The sequence below is a fragment of the Ambystoma mexicanum genome, chromosome 13, assembly GCF_040938575.1.
Source record: "Ambystoma mexicanum isolate Mex_15411 chromosome 13, UKY_AmexF1_1, whole genome shotgun sequence".
NCBI lineage: Eukaryota > Metazoa > Chordata > Amphibia > Caudata > Ambystomatidae > Ambystoma > Ambystoma mexicanum.
In genome coordinates this window covers 167,463,093-167,483,042 of record NC_090938.1, presented here as the reverse complement: position 1 = coordinate 167,483,042, position 19,950 = coordinate 167,463,093, and the positions used below count along the sequence as shown (strand labels likewise).

The 19,950-nt window shown below is 42.1% G+C and overlaps 1 protein-coding gene across 2 annotated transcripts in view; it reads right to left on the bottom strand.

Moving 5' to 3' along the window:
- LOC138520101 (maestro heat-like repeat-containing protein family member 1) overlaps positions 1-19,950 on the bottom strand; it is a 758,658-nt gene that overhangs the window by 97,068 nt on the left and 641,640 nt on the right. For both annotated transcript variants that reach the window (XM_069632611.1, XM_069632612.1), the window contains exon 18: positions 16,218-16,347. In XM_069632611.1, the coding sequence (XP_069488712.1) occupies positions 16,218-16,347 (130 nt within the window). The remainder of the gene's footprint in view (positions 1-16,217; positions 16,348-19,950) is intronic.

Below are 19,950 nucleotides of genomic sequence, written 5' to 3'. Positions count from 1 at the left end.
GCGTCAAGCCACATGGGAAATAAGTGTTGAAGCGCAAGCCTTTCCTCTACTTTTTCCTACTGGAAAAGGTGGAAGATACCATGAAAGATTCACACAAATGACAGCATCAGAACACCGCTCTTTACGAATGTATTCTTAAGACCCTGGATTTAGATAAAACGTGGAATACATATTCCACCTCCACTTTGAAAGTGAACTGGCAACTCCATGTTATGGATTTGCACACACATTGAAAACAGGTTCCACTTATCAAAACATGTCTGCTACGCAGCTACTTCAAAAGGTGCAAGAGACAGACAAACTTTTACAGTCAAGTATCACAAATTTCTTGGCAAACATGCGTGGTACGAAAGAATACTGGTTCTGATGGCACACAGATGTACGGTGTATGCTATGCAATCTTGGCCCGCCCACATCGTTTGTCACCTTAAGTTGTGCAGAGTATGCATGGGAAGACTTGCACACTTTCCTACGCATAGCGAACAAAAACAAAACAGATATAGACATGAAAATACCAGAAGAACTCTGCTCTCTTGATCCTGTAAATGTATCAAGCTACTTCCATCATTGCTTTATTGCCATGCTGCACTTCATTTGTAATAAAACACTTCGTCCCCCCAGAGAAGTGGAACACTTCTTTTGGGGAAAAGAATATCAAGTCAGAGGAGCACCACACATCCATATGCTTTTGTGGATTACAAATGCTTCTAAATTTGGTCAGGACAGTAATGCAACTGTTTTGCAGTTCATTCGCAAATTTGTCACTTGCGAAATCCCATCCGAAAATACACATAGCGACCTACATGCACACATTTTGAAGTTTTAAAGACGCAAATGTAGCAAGTATTGTAGACGCAAATATAAAAACAAAGGCAAATACTACACCAAATGCTGCTTTGGTTTCCCTAGACCAGTTTCAGCAACAGGACAAGTAAACAGCTTCATGTCTTCAGTTAGACAAAGTGTAAAAGGCAAATTTCCTAACAACACATACTACATAAAACGAACGGAAGCATCAAAGTACATCAATGATTATAATGCAATCATTGCCCTGCTATGAAATACAAATATAGATGTGCAGAACATTGCAGACAATTCCACTGCAATTGCATAATATGTCACAGCCTACTCAACCAAAGCAGAGAAAACAGAGCTGAAAGACTTCTGGGATGAAATATCATCAGACAAAACACTGTCACAGAAATTGTACAGCTTTGGCATACAAATGCTCTTCCATAGAGAATGTGGCTGTTACGAAGCCGCAGACCATTTAACCGGCACTGCCTTACATGGGAAATCTGAAAACATAGTCTGTCTAAGCCTTGGTCCTGCTGTATCCAAAAAACGAGTTCTCAAATCGTACCAAGACATAGGGCCTCATTCCGAGTTCGGAGGTAACCACACCGCTATTTGCGGCATGGCTGCCTCCAAACTCGTCCAAACTCCGGCCTGGTGAATGGAGTAATTCCGGTCCATTCCGAGGTCGGAGGGACCGGTAATTCCCCATTCACCAGGGCCATTCCCAATTCCCATTTGAGCCCCATAGGGCTCAATGGGATTGGGGAGGCGGCAATAATGGTCCCGTAAATTACGGTCCCCTTATTGACCCCGGAGTCCCTTTGCGGGTCCCGTCCTTAACGCCTGCTAAAAGCAGGCGGTAAGGAAGGACCCGCAAAGGGAACTCGTAGTAGGGTGGTAAGGGTTTAAAGGCACCAGTCTCGTTACCGGTGACCGTTAACCCTTACCGCCCTACAGGAATGAGGCCCATAGAAACAATAGCCAAAAACAATCCCAACAGTCAGGACATTTTGAAAGACAATTTATTGGACACATACTACCCAAACAGGAGTACTACTTTAGAAACCATGTGCCTATACCACATGCACAAAACTTCTCATACAAAAATAACATTAAACCAGATGAGAAAAAAAAAGGTAAAAACATAGTCGAAAGTTGTGATGGTAGCCTGCTGAAACTTACGAAATGCAGCCTGATTAATCATATGAAGCTGTCGACAAAAACTCCTAAACACAGAGAACTGTACTACATGGTCCTACTGCAACTTTTGAAACCATGGAGAAAAGAAGATTTACTAGACACGCATAATTCCTATGAAGATGCTTTCAATGCAAGTGAAAACACCATAACAGATATAAACTTAATGCAGTACAAAAAGATGTTGGACAATGAACACCAATAAGAAGAAGAACGTCAAGCACAATTAAATATTGACACTCCTGAGAGCAGTCAACCTTCTCAGTAGCAAACTCAATTTTTGCTACTGAGAAGGTTGCCTCATTTGCCACTCATAGCAAATGAGGCAGAATTAGCCATGACTGAAGTAACGAACACCATGTATCAGTATGAGCAATCTGCAGAAGACTTTGCTCTACTAAAATCACAACTAAACAATGAGCAGCATACCAGTTTCCTAGAAGTAACTACAGAAATTGAACATGGTATGCAGCACAAAACTAAAACTTGTACCTGTCAACACTGTAAACCTGTACTGGTGTATGTTAGTGGTCAAGCTGGTTCAGCCCAAACTTTCTTATTAAAAATCATCAGTAAATTCCTCCGACAATTAACAATAAGCTTTCAGCTGTTGTAACCGCCCCCACAGATTTAGCTGCCTACAGCATAGGTGGTGTCACTTTACACCAATTGCTACTCCTTACAGTGGAATATCAACACAAATTAGACTACTACAAACTTTCAGCGGAAGCTGCTATGGAGCTAAGCAGAGTTTTCAAACAAATGAAAATGCTCCTAATAGATGACGTGAGCATGGTCTCCAACCTAATGTTAGCTTTGATTCACCTCAGATTGCAAGAGGACCTCAAAACAGACTACGAAGAACTCTTTGGAGGAAAACACATTATTGTTTTTGAGATCTTCTTCAACTAGTACCAATGAAAGGTGAAACTATATTTAAAACCTTATGACACAAACTAAATCTCTGGCAACATTTCCAATACAGAAAACTAACTGAAAACATGCGTCAGTCTGCACACCTCACCTACGCCAATATTTTGAAAAGCATTCAGATTTGTGTACTATGTAAGGAAGCTATGTCTATCCTAAATACCAGATGCATCCATGAGCTATACGGGCATAACATATGTGCTAATGATGTCATGGAACAATTAGCACACAAAAATGTCCTTAATGCCAACTCTAGCAAGCTGTACACAATTCAATGAAACTATGCTGAAAAAAGAAATGAAACCATTAGTGCAAATGTACTCCACTGACAAACTGGACGTACACAGAATGACAATACCTATGTGTCAACAAGCCATAGCACGACTAAATACCTTGGAAAACTCTATCTCTAACACAGCTGGTTTGGAGATAATTTTAACATTATGTTTAAACTGTAGAGTAATGCTAAAGCATAACCTTGACGTGGAGCAAAGTTTAGTCAATGGAGCACTTGGTACAGTTGTTGGCTTCCAGACATACCCACGTGACAACAGCATTCAGTTTGTCAACATCCACTTTGACAAACGTTCAGAAGTTAAAAGGATAGGATGCTCAACAGCCTGATTCCTTCTTTTCAAAGACATGTATGTATACAGAGAACAGTTTTCTCTGTCGCTAGCATACGCAGTCACTATTCATAAATCGCAAGGTCTAACATTAGATCAAGCATTGATTGATATTGGCAGCACAGTCTTTAACAAAGGCATGAGTTACGTAGCACTGTCACACATACGTACACTTGAAGGACTATTTCTAGTCAATTTTGATCCAAGTAAAGTCAACGCTGACATTGCTTGCATCAGAGAGTACAACATACTATGTTCACTCTACACACCCCATCTTAAAATGTACCCTGTTCCTCAAAAACACAAACTTTGTAAAAGAAAACGAATGCAATCAGAACTTATACATGATCCCAAATCAGCTCATACTCCATCAACTACCAAAACCACAGAAAAATGTACTGTAAAGGAAAATGCATACCCAACTGCACAACAAAGAGAACTACTGCTACAAACAAACCACATGGACTTCCATCAAATGACTCAGACACGGAACTATCTGGTCCATTTAAATTTTCCAATACAACTGGTGTAAATTGCTATGTAAATGTAGCAATCAATGTTCTATTCCAATTGCCACCAATTGTTGAAAACATTTATTTAAACGACTGAGACCAGTTGTGTTTACAAATGCTACTCCTTCACAGAAATGCAACAAACAATCCTGAAAACACTTACTGTGTCTCATGAATAAGGCAGGAATTGGACTACTGTGCTGGAATGGTGAGATTCAGTAGAAACACACAAGAAGATCCACAGGAATTTCTAATGTACTTACTCCAAGTACTGGAAAGCAAGAACATACCTATACATTAAATTTTCCAGATTTCATACATGTGGAATCATGCATGCACTCTCTGCAACCATGAAATGCAGGAACAAGTCCCTAACAAGTGCTTTGTCTGTGTATCTATACCTAACTGTGAATCCATTCCATTTCAGCAACTCGTACAAAATGCAATCCATAGCATATTGTATTTGTATTGTATTGTATTTTATTTTATATAGCGCCGGTAGCCCGTGGGCATCACGGCGCTTGCACTTACAATACAGCAACAACAAGACAGACATAAAGTAACAAACACTGCGGCCTATTAAGGACCCCGAAACATTGCTTTCCCCAGGCTCTTCATCTGAAGAGGTATGTCTTCAGGTGCTTCCTGAAGGTAAGGTGGTTTACCTCTGACCTCAGCACTTCGGGCAGGCTGTTCCATAATTTGGGGGCCATCACCACGAATGATCTGCCCAAGCCAGATTTCAGCTTGAAGTTCGGGACTGACAGCAGACATTTTCCCTCCGAGCGTAGACTTCTCCTCGGTATGTAGGGCACTAGGCTCTTTTTCAAATATACCGGCGCTGAGCCGTAGAAGCACTTGTGCACCAAGCAGAGGGCCTTGAACTTGATACGCTCTTCAACCCTGAGCCAGTGCAATGATAGTCTATCTGCTGTGGTGTGATCTTTCTTCTTTAAGTTCTTGACAAGCCTGACCGCATTATTCTGGATCACTTGGCAGCTAGATAAGTCCTTAGAAGAGGCCCCCAACAACAGAGCGTTACCATAATCAAGCCGTGATAGAATAATGGCTCTCGCTATCGTGGCCATATTACCTTCATTAAGGAACGGCTTGATAGCTTTCATTAATCTCAGGTAATACGCTGTGTTCTTTTGCAGGTAGCTGGTCTGGGCATGGGAGTCGACCGCAGAGTTGACCATCATACCCAGTGTTTTCACTGTAGGAGCCACCAGAATGGTGGCATTTTTGATTAGAAAAGAATTGTACTCAGGCCCCAAATTTGCCAGCTGGCGGCTGGAACCGAACATCATCAATTCGGTTTTTGAGTCATTCAGGCACATCCAATTTGCCTGCATCCAGTCGTCTATTGTCATGTAAATCCTGGCGATCAGTTCACTGTCCATAGCGTGGTGTCTGCCCCCCAGTTCCAATATGAGTTGGGTATCGTCCGCGTAATTCGTGAACGACACACCTGCTTCCACCAATAAGCTACACAAAGTGAGCATATATATATTAAATAGCATGGGAGATAAACTAGCACCTTGGGGAACTCCAAAAAGGATGTCACAGGGATCAGAAAAACTGTTACCCCAGTGGACTCTAGCTTGGCGGCTAGATAGAAATGACAAAAGCCAGTCCAGGGCTCCTTCAGAGCACCCCACGTTTTCTCTAAGTGCCTTGATGAGTAGATGATGGTCCACTAGATCGAAAGCGGCACTTAGATCAAGGAGCATTAACAACCCTAACTTGTTCTTATCGAGCAAACTCAGCATCCGATTCTGCAGGTCCAGCATGGCTGTCTCAGTACTGTGAGACGCCCTGAAGCCTGACTGTTGCTGGTGCAGGACTTCCTGGATTTCTACAAAATGTTGGAGTTGCTGTGTTGCGACCTTGTCTAGGAGTTATTATGTACTCCTAGACAAGTATGTACTACTTATGTACTACTTGCAATTCCGATAATCATTCCACCTTACAGATACAATCACATAGCCAATATGTAATATTAATGCTTTTAAGGTACAATGCAGATGGAACCAAAAACAACTGCAAGCTTACTAGATTCACACACGGACAAGTATCACTTGGCAAGAAACAACCTTCACAACAGTAGCCATAATCTACCACACAGGCAAAACAACCAGTATGGGTCACTATACTGCATACATTAAAAAGCAATGTGCATGGTTTGAATGCAATGATACGTCCATTACTCTAAAGCAGAGATTACCATCAAATCTTGCAAATGCCTACTTAATATTATTGAAACAAAAATGTACTCACTGATCTACAAAATTAGAATAACCTACTCCCCAACACCCACCAGTAAATATATAATTGCACCAAGAAATTACCTTTACAATTGATCAACGTATGGTTATAACTACTTACCCAAACGATTGGTACAATAAAATTACACTCTGTACACATATTTGTTGAATCCATATACCACTCTCACAATGTTTGAATGCATGGCTGTATTGGCATGGCAACATAATACAGTGATGCATGCAAACATCTGCCCATTTACTACAACCCACAAACATAACACAGCCACCTACGGCCCTACCAACCTCAGTTCACATACTACTATAGTGCTACCAACCAAAGCACAAACTCTTCAATACATGGCCTCTGCACCCAAGCCTCTATTAATTGCCTGCAACCAATACATCATAATACAGCAAACTACCCAAGAATCTGGCCAGTGGCCACAACCCAAACACATAAACCATCCACCTAAAACCCTATCCACTTCTGTACACATAGAATTCCAACACTTCACCCAGTGGATACACTCCTGGACTGTTCACTACATCACCTTTAACCATGCATCCAACACTGTAGTATGTGGTCACAATCACCACAACATAACACACCCATGCATCCAATATTCTATATACTGGTCACAAACCACACACATAATCCAACAACCTGAAACCTACTTGCAACTGGTTGGCAGACTCTTGGGCACATACACCCTATACAAACATCCTCATATCATCTGCAATCCACTCCCCTTCCCTAATTAAGCATGCCTGCTTTCGACACAGAAACTGCTCACCTCAGGACCTATCCTACCCTAATGAAGGCTGCCTCAGGCCTGGCTCTAGCAGGGGGATCATTGCCCCTCCTAGAAAGTAGGGAATGCCAGTGGGACCTGAGGTAATATGGTTGTGGGGGTGGATTTCACTCTAAACATGCAGCAGCAACCTCAGAGAGATTCTGAGAGGGTGAACTGCAGGAGGTCAGCCAGGATTTGTTTTCATGCCCTAGACAATGTATGCCCCACAGCCATTACATGACCAGGGAGATGGAGGGCCATTCACACCTACAAGTGAGGTAGCATACATATTCAAGCTGGCTGCCTACAACTATTATGTCAAACCTAAAATCACAGTTTTGCTTTCTGTAATTTACAGTATGTTTATCTTTTGTGGGAATATAGCGTTTTTTCGCATCATGTTTAATAAAATGGTCAACTATATCAAACAATAAATGACAGATGATGTTGCTTGAATACAGATTTCTGCAGAAGGTGCATCATCTGACTGGGGGACCTTACAAATTACATTCAAAGTATTTATTCTGCTGCATTAACTACTTGAGTATAAGTTAAAAGATTAGGTTGATAGTAACACAAATGTACTTCTGGAGTGTAGTAAAATAAAGTGATAGATGCAAGGCTTTGAATTAATGTCAGGGTCCGGCTTGACAGAATTCCACAGGAGCTGATGCTGGCCCACCAGACACTCACCAGGAGTTCACCTCTCAACCCTAAAATAAAAGCTGAGCTGAGAACCCCAAGAACCCCAACTATCTAAACACTATAAGAAAGAAATTATAAACACAAAGAAAAACCTATTCAATGACAGAATTACGAAGGAACTCTTCTCCATCCTCCATGAAATGGAAAACCCAATACAACCAATTGACACTGTCCCAAAGGACAAAACAAGGTGTACCAATATACAGAGTGCCCTAACTAACAAAATCTCCTCCTTCCTACTCAAAATAATTAAAGAAAAGACTCCCTGCCCATCGATAACCAAATACCATCACTGCCCACTGAGCACAACACTATTCCACCATTTAGCTTTAAGACTATCTCAATCATTGACACTGAAAAGGTCATTCGCTCTTTGAAACCCTCCAACTGCAAGGGTGACAGTTGCCCAGAGCAAATAATCAAGGATGCGGCCAGAGACCTAGCCCCATTCATCTCAAAGCTAATCAATTACTCCTTCAAATCAAATACAGTTATGACTAACCTGAAAGAATCCTGGGTCCTCCCCCTACTGAAAAAACAAACCCTCGACCCTTCAATACCTACCAACTATAGACCCATTACAACCGTACCCTTCTTACTCAAAATTATTGACAGAGTAGCTTATCTACAAATTCAAGACTACCTTGAAACAAATCACCTGCTAGATTCACGACAATCAGGATTACGCCCCCTCCATGGCACTGAAACAGCCTTGCTAGAACTCAAGATTAAAATTGAGGAACTAAAGGACAATGGCAAAACTACCCTGCTACTACTGCTGGACTTGTCAGCAGCCTTTGACTTGGTGGATCACGCAGTTTTATGCAGCCACTTAAGACTCGCTGCCAACTTCACAGGAAAAGCCATTGCCTGGGTTCAATCCTTTTTAGCCAATCGGACGATGTGAGTTTTCTCTACCTCCGCCTGCGTCGACCCCATCCAAATTTCCTGCAGAGTCCCACAGGGATCCTGCGTCTCACCCACGATGTATAACATCTTCACCAAGCCACTATTCAACAAGTTGGACAGACTGGGTGTCACCTACACTAATTATGCAGATGACACCCAGATCCTCATACCCCTTTCAAGCAACTATGAAGAGGACTTGGCTCTGGTGAACAAAATATACACCCTCATTCAGGCATGTATGGCAACCCATGGCCTCTGCCTGAATGATGATAAGACTGAGATCCTACTCCTCGGATCTAATTGTAATTTGAAAAACTAACTCCAAACTACACATCTTTTAACATTGACAATAACATAATTAAGGTAATGCCGGAGGTAAAAACGTTAGGATTCTACCTGGACTCCTCTCTCAACCTAAAGAAGCAAGTTAACTCTCTCTCCTCTACCACCGCCTACACCTGCAAATTAATCCGAGCTGTCAGACCATTCCTGTCCAACGCCTGTTGCATTACCCTGGCCAATGCGCTCATCATGTCCCGACTAGATTACTGCAACACCCTGTACTCAGGAGCCAACAAGTTTGTCACCGACAAACTTCAAAGATTGCAAAATAACGCTCTTAGAGCAGCTTTAAACATACCTCATAGAGAGCACATCTCTAAATTCAGGAAAGAGGCTCACTGGCTAAAAGTAAAAGACAGAATCCTCCTCAAAACGATATCCCTCACCTCTAAATGTCTCAACACACTAGCACCTCCCTACCTATCGGAAAAAATCACTAGGAAAATCACTGCCAGACCACTGAGATCCGCCAACACCTTCCTGCTTGACATTCCCAGATTCAAACTCGCCACGGCTGGAGGAACCAACATCCCAGTCAAAGCCGCACAAGTATGGAACACACTCCCTATTGACCTTAGCTGCCCCGTGCCGTACACCAGATTCAGATTCAACGCTCTCAAATGGCTCCACTCTAATGACCTATAACCTCTTCTCTCCCTGACCTGCACAGTCCAAATGCCTGTGACTTGCTTTCTTCACACTCATAAGTGTAACCATAGGCTACCTAACTGATGCTTCCCCACCTCATTTACTGTATACACTTTATAATAATTGACTATACTGTATGTTGCATTGTATTTCTTCCTCACACTGTATGTAATCTATGCATGTACCAATTATGTAACACTGTAACTAAGTTTCGAGTATTCTTGTACCGCTGCGCCCAGCTGCCCAAGGGCTTGGTGCGCATCATCAAATAAATAAACAAACAAACAAACAAACAAAAGGGAAAGGGGAATTGGAGAAAACAACACATGAGACATTGATGCCCTGCAACCCTCTGGTAGGCTCTGGTATCTGTAGTAAACAAATATACTTGGTTACTTATGCATAGTTTAATTTCATTTCTTAAATTGTTTTCTAACATACACTAAATTCTTTACCTCTAAAACCTTTGTTTAGACTTGGAGGTTATTTATTTATATTGAATATTCTGAAAACTGTTGTGATGCCACTAAGCCATTCAAGTCTCTTTAGAACTCTAAAGTAGATGACTCTTGCAAACACTTGACAGATTTAGATATTCTTCAATACTCTTCATTTCATTTTACTCTGTAAAGTCTGAGTTAAATGTTTTAAAGGAATGCAGTCTTTTCTTGAAGTAAAGAATTCTCAGTAGCGTGAAAGTTATATGAAAATGAAAACTCTAAAACTCTCTTTAACGCTGCTCCTTCTGTGTGTGAGTCTTTCTATTTAATCGTGCATATAAAATCACGTACGCGCTCACCACACTCACGCGATAAACATGTGACACCACAAAGACGTGAAAAACTGTTCTCGCGCAAAAAAAAAAAAAAATCGCACTCACTGTTCATGGACGCACTCTTTCGGAAAAATGCACGTGCGCGATTTACACGCGCCGCTACTAACAGAAAACCCGTACCCGCGCTGAAAAGAAACTCACGCTCAGTTGAGCATGCGTAAACACGTGACGTTACTGACCTGAAAACTTGTACACGCGTTGAAAACAAATTTGCGCTCAGTTCAGATGGACTTGCGCTTTATCGATCACCGAACACGTGTAAAACACACAACGTTACTAACGTGAAAAATTGTATATGCGTTAAAAATGATCTTGCGCAAAATTCATTTGGACACGAGCACTATCGCTCTCCATACCCGCACGCTGCCATAAATGGCGTTGCTGAAGACGCGAAGACTCGCGCACGCGTTAAACAGTTTTGAAATTTCTTTCACACAGATAACCACATTAAAACTGGCGACCACAGTCTTTACACTTCTTTTCTCATAGTCTTAAAACTGTATAAGAGTCTTTTCTCATTTAACTTTAAATAACTTCTTAACACTTTAAGTTCCTTAGAAAAATGGAAATTCTTTGTGAAAGTCTTTTAACTTTAAAAAGGAACAATCCCACCTGATGTCTTCTAGTTCTCTCAGGCACAGCAATCGAATTCCTTACTTCTTTAGTAAATCTTCTGAACTCTGAAAGGCCTTACTTAAGGAGCTTAACAAATGTACAACCAGCCACTGAATTACTATGGATGAAAGGCAGTTTAGAATCTTGCTCACCTCCCAAGAATCCTACCCATTATCCTTTCCACCAATCAGACAAACCAAACATATCATTGCTCCATAAACCAATCAGATTAAGTTTCTTTCTCTCCATCTTGACTTGGGCAACCACAATGTTTATTCTATATACATATCCTGCCTAGTTACTAAACCACCTACACCAGCCAGCCCTGACAATTTAACATTACCACTACCGTTTCTCTGTGCAACATTCCATGCCATCATTCTGTAGTATGTCTGTGCCATTACAGAAGGGGACAAGCCATTAGCAAATGACTCTTGGTGCTGCCACCAAAAGGTGCAGTCCAATCTCAATTGCTAGGCCATGACCCCTCTTCACTAGAAAACAGCAACCATATGCATTTTTAGGCCTTGTGGTCTAGCAGTTTGGGAAGGGCTTCTCGCATTGGTGAACAGGCCAAGGCTGATTTGCAAACAATGGTAAAGAAGACTGACCAGTGCAAGGCCAGTGGTTATCATTGATTCACACTGTTTCCAATTAGGTTTAAGACAGAACTCATGCAGTGGAACACAGATAGGATGACGATAAAATGTAAGGAGAAACCCACATTCTATGGGTGTATTTGGTCATTTGCCCACCCAACGACTAGCCATGGATATGGTAGAGCCTATGGAATTACCACCAACTTACCTGCCTCTCGCCACCAAAACATAACCTTTCTGGAACTCTTTGGGCAAGCTCAAACGTGTTGCTATTTAGGGTCTGTCAGTGTTATATCTAAGCATTCTTTTAGTGTTTCATTACTTAATTGCCACTGTAAATGAACTTCTTGTATGATAAAAAAAAAAACTTGTAATGTGTGTCTTCAGCCAGTTGATTTTATAAGCAACATCTTTGTCAATGCCTCTACCTGAAGTATTGTTTTAAGCAAGCAATCTCAAAGCCAACAGTTTTGTTTGTGTATAGGTATTAGACATTTGCCAGGCAATGCCATCATATGCCCAGGTTCTCTCACCATTTTCCAGCTGTTCCCCATCTTATGGCCAGGTGGTATGCTTATGGCAGTGCCTGGCAAATGCCTATCCATGCCTAATCAAAAGCCCAAGCTGTTTGCTTCGTCAATGCATGTTGGTTTCAATTTGTCTCCCGAAGTGAACATGTGAATGCCCAGATGTGAGTGCCTTGTTTGCTGCGCCTAGGTAATCAGCTGCACCTCACTGAGTTGGTCCAACAAGGCCCTACCTGAAAATGATAAGGCTAATATGGCAAGTATGGACCAATTTCAGATCTTCTCATGCATACTTAACAGTGGGGCTCCGACCTAAATAGAATGTATCTTTGTCTGTGTGGAAGCCCATGCCAGTCTGCCAGAATAATTCATGATTCAAACTAAGTACCAAATTGATAAGCTCATACTGTTTGTTTACATTCCAACAGAATACATCATGTGCACTGTGGGTCTTGTTTGGAAAGTCTAATGTAAATCCTGGCTGCTGGGTGTTTAGGCTGTGCCGGAATACCATAAAGATCACCTTTAAAATAACATGAGAGAAGAGCATTTCCTTTAATGTTGCGTGCAAAGTACAAAAGGTATACATCTTTTAAAACTAAAAAGCAGTATTTACATATTTCCTAAAGAGTGCAATCAGAAGTGGATTTAACATTTGGACTTGGTTCAAATCCCAATGCCCCCCCTGCTTGGCCTCTCTCCCCCAAATACAAACAGCCAGGGCTGCACAGGCCCTCACACTGAGGTTGTATCTTTTTAACATGTCTCATAGGCAACTTATTTACAACAGGAAGTGATTAACATAAAGTAATTAGAGATGAGAAACGGTAACAGGTAGTGACCATTGCTGCTGCACTTTTTTCTTTAAATTATATAAGTTTGTAACAAGCTATTTAAGTGTGATTGTTGGGTGATTAGGATACAGAAGAAGCAGTGTGAAACAATGATCTTGTCATGCATTTCATTTCACTTGTGTCTGTATGAGATCTTTTTGTAAATTCTCATTAATGTCAATGTTGGAGCCTATACTTCCATTCAGGATTGGGAAAACAAAGCTACAATCATAGGGTGTCATTTTTCGAAGTGGAGTGCAAGAAGTGGTGATAAATGCATTTATCTCCACTTTTTATGACCTGCAGGATTTTGTATGATTTGGCATGTGAGGTTGGAGACCAGAGGTCCACCAGCATGTATTTTTATGTTGGCAGAAAACCAAAGGATTCCTCTGGAATCTGGCTGACATTTACACCTGGTAAAAGCAGGCAGATTCTAAAGGAATCCATTGTGGTTGGCTCCCACAATCATTAATTGTGGAAGTGATTTACACTTTCTCAGACATGTAGTGGAAATGTAAAGAGCAACGACGATTTTTGCCTGTGTTTTACAATTTGCTTTTCCAGTACTTGGTTGAAACAATTACAATTAATGAATTGCCCCATTTGCAAAAAGGGCAAACAGGAGTGGTCCCTTCCTGTGCAATTTAGGATTCAAAACAAAATGCCCCGCTTACTCTTTTCATCAACACATTGCTAGAATGATGAATACATTGTCAGGTTGATTTATCATTTGACTTGTGTATTTTTAAAGTAATCTGTATAAAATTAAGTATTATTTTAGGTATTCAAAATCAAACTTCTACACATATTTATACCAAGTTGAGCTTGGCAGATCTATGGATCATGTATCTAAATTTCAGGATAGGATCACCTGCTGGCTTTACCACTCAACCAAATTGTTTGATCCTGTACAAATCATTTAATTTCACTATTTCGTACCTTCTAAAATTAGGTGCCCCTGGAAGTGATTCATTTTGCATTATAAGCTATTCCAAACACCCCACTCATGGTTTAATAGATGGGCAGCACAAGCATTGGAACCCGCCAAGAAAACACACACACACACACACACACAAACACACACACACACCCCTTTCATTAAAAATATCAGGCTGCATTTATTGAACAAAATTATGTTATTCAATAGCAAATCAAAGTAAACACATCAAACAAAAAGTCACCATGAACAATTGCATATTATAACCAGTATGTACCAAACAATGATGTACTGGGACAAGGCAGGGGAGGAAGGCCCTCTCCTCCCTGCCACACCCCACCAGACGTGATACCAGCAGGCCGGAAACCCCTCAATTTGCACAGTCTGCCTTCTCATGCAGCTCTCCCAGTCCTAGCATTCTATCCTACATGCTAGTACTCTTTCACACCCTCAACTCAATTAAAATCTGCTGCAAAAATGCAACATAATTTTCTAAGAAACACAATCTCCTATTCCTTACTTCAAAATTCTGGGGGGGGTTTATCTTTCACATAAGATGGAGGGACCAAAAGCACCTCCTCTGGGGCCTCTTGGGAGTAGCCACAGTGTTCAGGAAGGCATTGTTGGGTGAACAGCATCATCTGAGACGGTACAAAGACTGGGGGCCTCACTGCTCAGCCCTCTCAGAGGAGGTGGAGGATGCATCACCCTCGATGTTCCCCAGCCAGGCTAAGAAAGACATGCTTGGGGCTAATTGGAGTAGGTGGGAGTGGAGGTAAATGGGAATGGTGATTAGGGCAGCTGAAGGAAGGTGACTGGGGTGAAAGGTGGAGGAGGATAGGACATAATAGAAAGGGAAGAGCTGATGGGACGGGGAGATACTTAGATTGATTTTGCAACACTATTTTCCTTGCTTCTCCTTTTGCTCTCTACAGTTTTTTTTATTTTTTTCATAGAGGGGTGCAAATGTATTTTTCTAGATCTGGGAAGAAGTTTTTGCAGAATCACAATCAGTGAAATCTGGATCAACACAAGCACTTTCTTTAGGGTGCTCCTAGACCCAAACCCAATGGAATTTCGGGCCCCCTTATCACAAACCTGGCCCACCCAGAGGAATAGTCCTGGAGCTGGGCTTGGGCTGCCTGCAGTCATCACAGAAGCTCCTCACCTGAGTGAGGAGCTACCCGCGAACTGCCGTAGTAGTCACCGCGCACAGACCACTGTCTTCTTCCACCTAAACAAACACACCATATGAACAATGTTTCACTCCCCCTCCCTTTCCAGCCCCTCTTCCCACCACCAGATGTCTCAAAGCATGTTTTCTAGCCCCTTTCGCTACCGCACTATCCTCAGATACAACATGGCAGGAGTTTCCAAAAAATTATGATGCACATCACGCATCCCTCTAGCCAATCAGTGGATGCGTCGTATGTCCGCCAATCAAAGTTCTGGCCGCAGAGCGAACAGGGAAATGGGACAGCGGAGCGGAACCAGATATCACACATTTCTTGGGACCTACAATTTACCTGTTTTTTAAAAAACTACCATACGGATTTTCACCTAATTTACAAAACCACACTTTTGGGACCAAGCCGCCACTCCTGCTGCAAATTTGGTGAAAATCCGTCCAGCGGTTTGGGCTGTACGCGTGCGCAAAGATTTTCTCCATGCAGTCTATGGAGAAAAATAAAATATTGGGACCCTCCCTATAACTTTGCCCCCCTGCACGAAACCTCACCATACTTGCCAAAAAAATTCAGTGCCGGCCATATACCTTTTTTTGCAAAGTTTGGTGATGATTTGTTCAGGGGAGCAAAGTTATAAGCTACCCAAAAAGTGGTCTTCCTATGGGTTTAGCAACTTAACCATAACACATGGGCCGTGTGATATATATATATATATATATATATATATATATATATATATATATATATATATATATATATATATATATATATGCACCAGAAATGTCTCCTTTTTTGCATGTCTTTCGTTAGTCGGTCGGACAGTGCTTCAGAGAATTTTCAGGGAATGTTTTACACCAGACCACCTATATTGGTTTCAATAGATAGTTGTATTGACTGGCACATACAGGTTTCCCAGTGGATTGACCAGACTGATAATCACAGGACTCACTAACCTTTCAGGTTGGCCATCTCTTCATTCCACAGGGATGCAATGTTGTTGTGTATGACTGGACTTATGGTGTGGAGAAGTGCCAGGGCCACATTGGCATGTGCGCCCTCTGCTTTCAGGCTGCTTGATATTGTCTGTGGAAAGAAAGAGTTCATTTTAGATAAGCCATTACTTCCTTTTCCTATGTCTAGTAAGCCATTACTTCCTTTTCCTAAGTCTAGTAAGCCATTACTTCCTTTTCCTATGTCTAGTAAGCCATTACTTCCTTTTCCTATGTCTAGCCTAATTGTGTCACTGTGTTAAAGTTGAACTTAGAAAGTGTGCCCTAATAGCGTCACTGTCTTAAAGTTGAACTTAGAAAGTGTGCCATAATAGCGTCACTGTGTTAAAGTTGAACTTAGAAAATGCGCCCTAATAGAGTTGCGGTGTTAAAGTTGAACTTAGAAAGCATACCCTAATTAGCGTCAATGTCTCTATGTTAAATCTAGAAGATATTCCCAACATCAATGTCTGTGCCCTAATAGCGTCATAATCTTAAAGTTGAATCTAGAAAGTGTACCTAATAGCGTCACTGTGTTAAAGTTGAACTTAGAAGTGTGCAATAATAACGTCACTGTGTTAAAGATGAAATTAGAAAGTGTGCCCTATTAGCGTCACTGTGTTAAAGCTGGACTTAGAAAGCGCACCCTTGTAGCATCTCTGTGTTAATGTTCAACCTAGACGGTATTCCCAACATCATAGAGTGTGCGCCAATAGGGTCACTGTGTTAAAGTTCAACCTAGAAGCTTACCCTATTAGAGTCACTGTATTAGAGTTAAATTAAGATAGTATCACCAACAACATTGAATGTACCCTAATAGCGTCACTGTGTTAAAAGTTAAATTTAGTAGGTAGATTGTGCCTGATTGCATACACTTCACTGATTACCACAATATCACACTACGCTTACTCTCTCCTATACACCACCATTCAACTAGAACACAGCAGTACTATGACACATTCAGTAAAGCTGTTCTCATACTAACATGACCCATCAAACCACCCAACATCCTAATAAAACACAGCTAGTTAGCACACATCGACTAGCTTAGGCGTCTCCTCAGGCCTAACACAGCCATAACTCAGTCTGGTTGTCAACCCTCCAGAGTGAACACATTCAACTGATCTCCTCAGCACCACACCTACCGCTAAGAAGCAGCTATCATGCAACATCCACACCGGCTGCACACATACCTAGTGCGCCCACGCACTTTACGACTCTCTCTCTCTCAACTGACTTGAACTGCGGTTCCCGAGGGTGTTCAACCTACCAGAGCCTTGAGATCATACCAATGGTACATAAGGCGCTATAAAATGCAAAATAACATAGTAGCAAAGAGCACATTGTAGACTGCAGCTTGAGTGAACCTTCGTGGCATCCCTTGGTTTAATTGAAATTTGCACCCTCACTGGGTGTGTCAACCAATCAGGTTGCTCAAAACACAGGCTGAATCTAATGATCCAAGTCCAGGTTCTGAGTAACCTGAGCAGTGGAGGCACCTGTCAGCCATGTTCCTACCCGCTCCCCATCTAGTCTCCAAGTTCGCCAGTCTGCATACCTTCCACCGCTAGCCCCCACTAGCTATAGCAGTGCCACCGTATCACACATTACCCTCCTCAATGCTGCAACTGTTATGGAAGAGGGGCTCTGCATGGAGATCTAGCCTTCATTTCCATGGCGGCCATGTTAAGTGAGGATGCCATGTCAACGAGTCGGACACTCATATTGACCCATTAATTCAGTCAGGATCTGCGTGATTTTTCCGTCATGGAAATGTCAGCGACGGAAAAGTTTGCATGAGAAATGTGCGAACCACAAAAGGTTCGCACATTTCCCATGCAAACACGAATTCAAAACCCCTACAAACCCACACCCCCACCCACAACATACCCACAACACTGCCCCACCCACACCCTCAACACACCCACACCCCCAACATAAACAAACCCTACTTACTTACTTACCTTTTTTACATGCTGAGTCCCTGCGGCACCAGTTCCCTTTCACTTCCGTGATCAGGAACTGGCGCCACAGGGTCCTTTTCTTTTTTTTTCGGGAGCTCAAGGGGTGTCCCCTTCAAACCCCACTCACTATGCCACAGAATATAGTGAGCGGGGTGTTGCGGGGGACACTCCTGCAGCACCCATTCTTTTTTTTTTGGGTGTGCTGCGGGGGTGTCCTCCGCAACACCCCGCTCACTATACCACACAGTGTAGTGAGAGGGGAGTTGCGGGGGACACCCGCACAGCCCCCGAAGTATTTATTTTTATACTCACCTACAATGCTACCACCAAAGGTTCGAACTTTTGGTGTTCGAACGTATGGTGGTTGCATTTTTCTGACTTTTTGTACGGTCAGACCTTTTTTTCCGGTTCGATCGTTCAATTCCATTCAGACAAATGAAAGTGCAGTCAGCCCCCCATTGGTTAGCCTCTGGGTGCTGAAAGCAATAACCCCACGTTCTGGGGGGTTTTACCGATGGTAACTGCACCAAGCCCCAAAACAGAGGCTTATTGCTATAATATGAAATACAGCCAACTGCCCTGCTGGTGATTGGCTGCTTTCCTTTTAATGAGGATGAGAGATTTTATTGGGAATCAGGGCCCATATTAGAGAATTTTGCACCAGTGCAAAGTGTGATTTTCTACAGCATTAGCACTAGAGCAAATCGCTGCTCTCGTAAAAATGTGTACATATGGAATGCTATGACCACTAAGGAAAACAGTACTCTAGTGCAAAAAAGGCTTTCAAATAATACATTCGTTCACTAAAGCAATTGTTACTCTACTGCTAATGCAATGAAAAATTGCGCTGAAAAATGCAGTGAAAAATGCAGTCAAAAATTACACGTGTACAGATACAAAGAACCTCATTATGAGTATGGTGGTGTGGGAAAGTGGCAGTAGTTTCTTTACCACCACTCTGCTGCCATATTACCGCACCTGTCAAACTATGAGGTTTGCAGGTAAAATGGAGGATCTGTTGCACACATTTTGCTTGTAGTAGATCACCCACTTAACCCCAAACAATCCTTAGAATTGCTGTTGCAGAATTGCTGTAATTCCCTAAAAATGTCCACAACGCCCTTTTTACCACAACAATGGGATAACTGCACTGCTGTGCCACTATTCATAATCCTGCTGTAATTGCATTTAACCAAATTCTGTTGAAGGTAAACAATGTTCATGGCAATTCAGTGGATTTAACACCAAACTGGTAATGGGGCAGTTGAGTTTCTACAATGCAAACTCACTTTCGGATGTTTACTAAAGAAGGTCCTTTTATCTAAAGGAGAATATGGAGAATATGGACCATACACAGTACATGCAATGTTCTGTAATCGGAAAGGACCTTGTTAGAACCAATCAGGCTGGAACTGTCTCTGGTTTGAGTAAAGAGGTGACCTTACAGGCACTCATAAAAAAGAAAGCATAAAATGTGTCTGGACTCTGCAACCTGTGTGTTTTGGACTACAATTCCTATGCTCCCACAACATTGATTATACTGACATGGGCTGATGGGAGTTGCAGTCCAAAACATCTGGAGAGCCAAAGGTTGCAGCAGGGGTGGAAGTTAAAAAAAGGAACTAGTGACACTCTGGCTGCATCCAAAAAGGAGGGAATGGGATGGTCAGACAGATTGCCGGGAGAGGGGTGGGTGGGTGGGGAGGGGGTTGGGATAGGGACCAGGATCACAA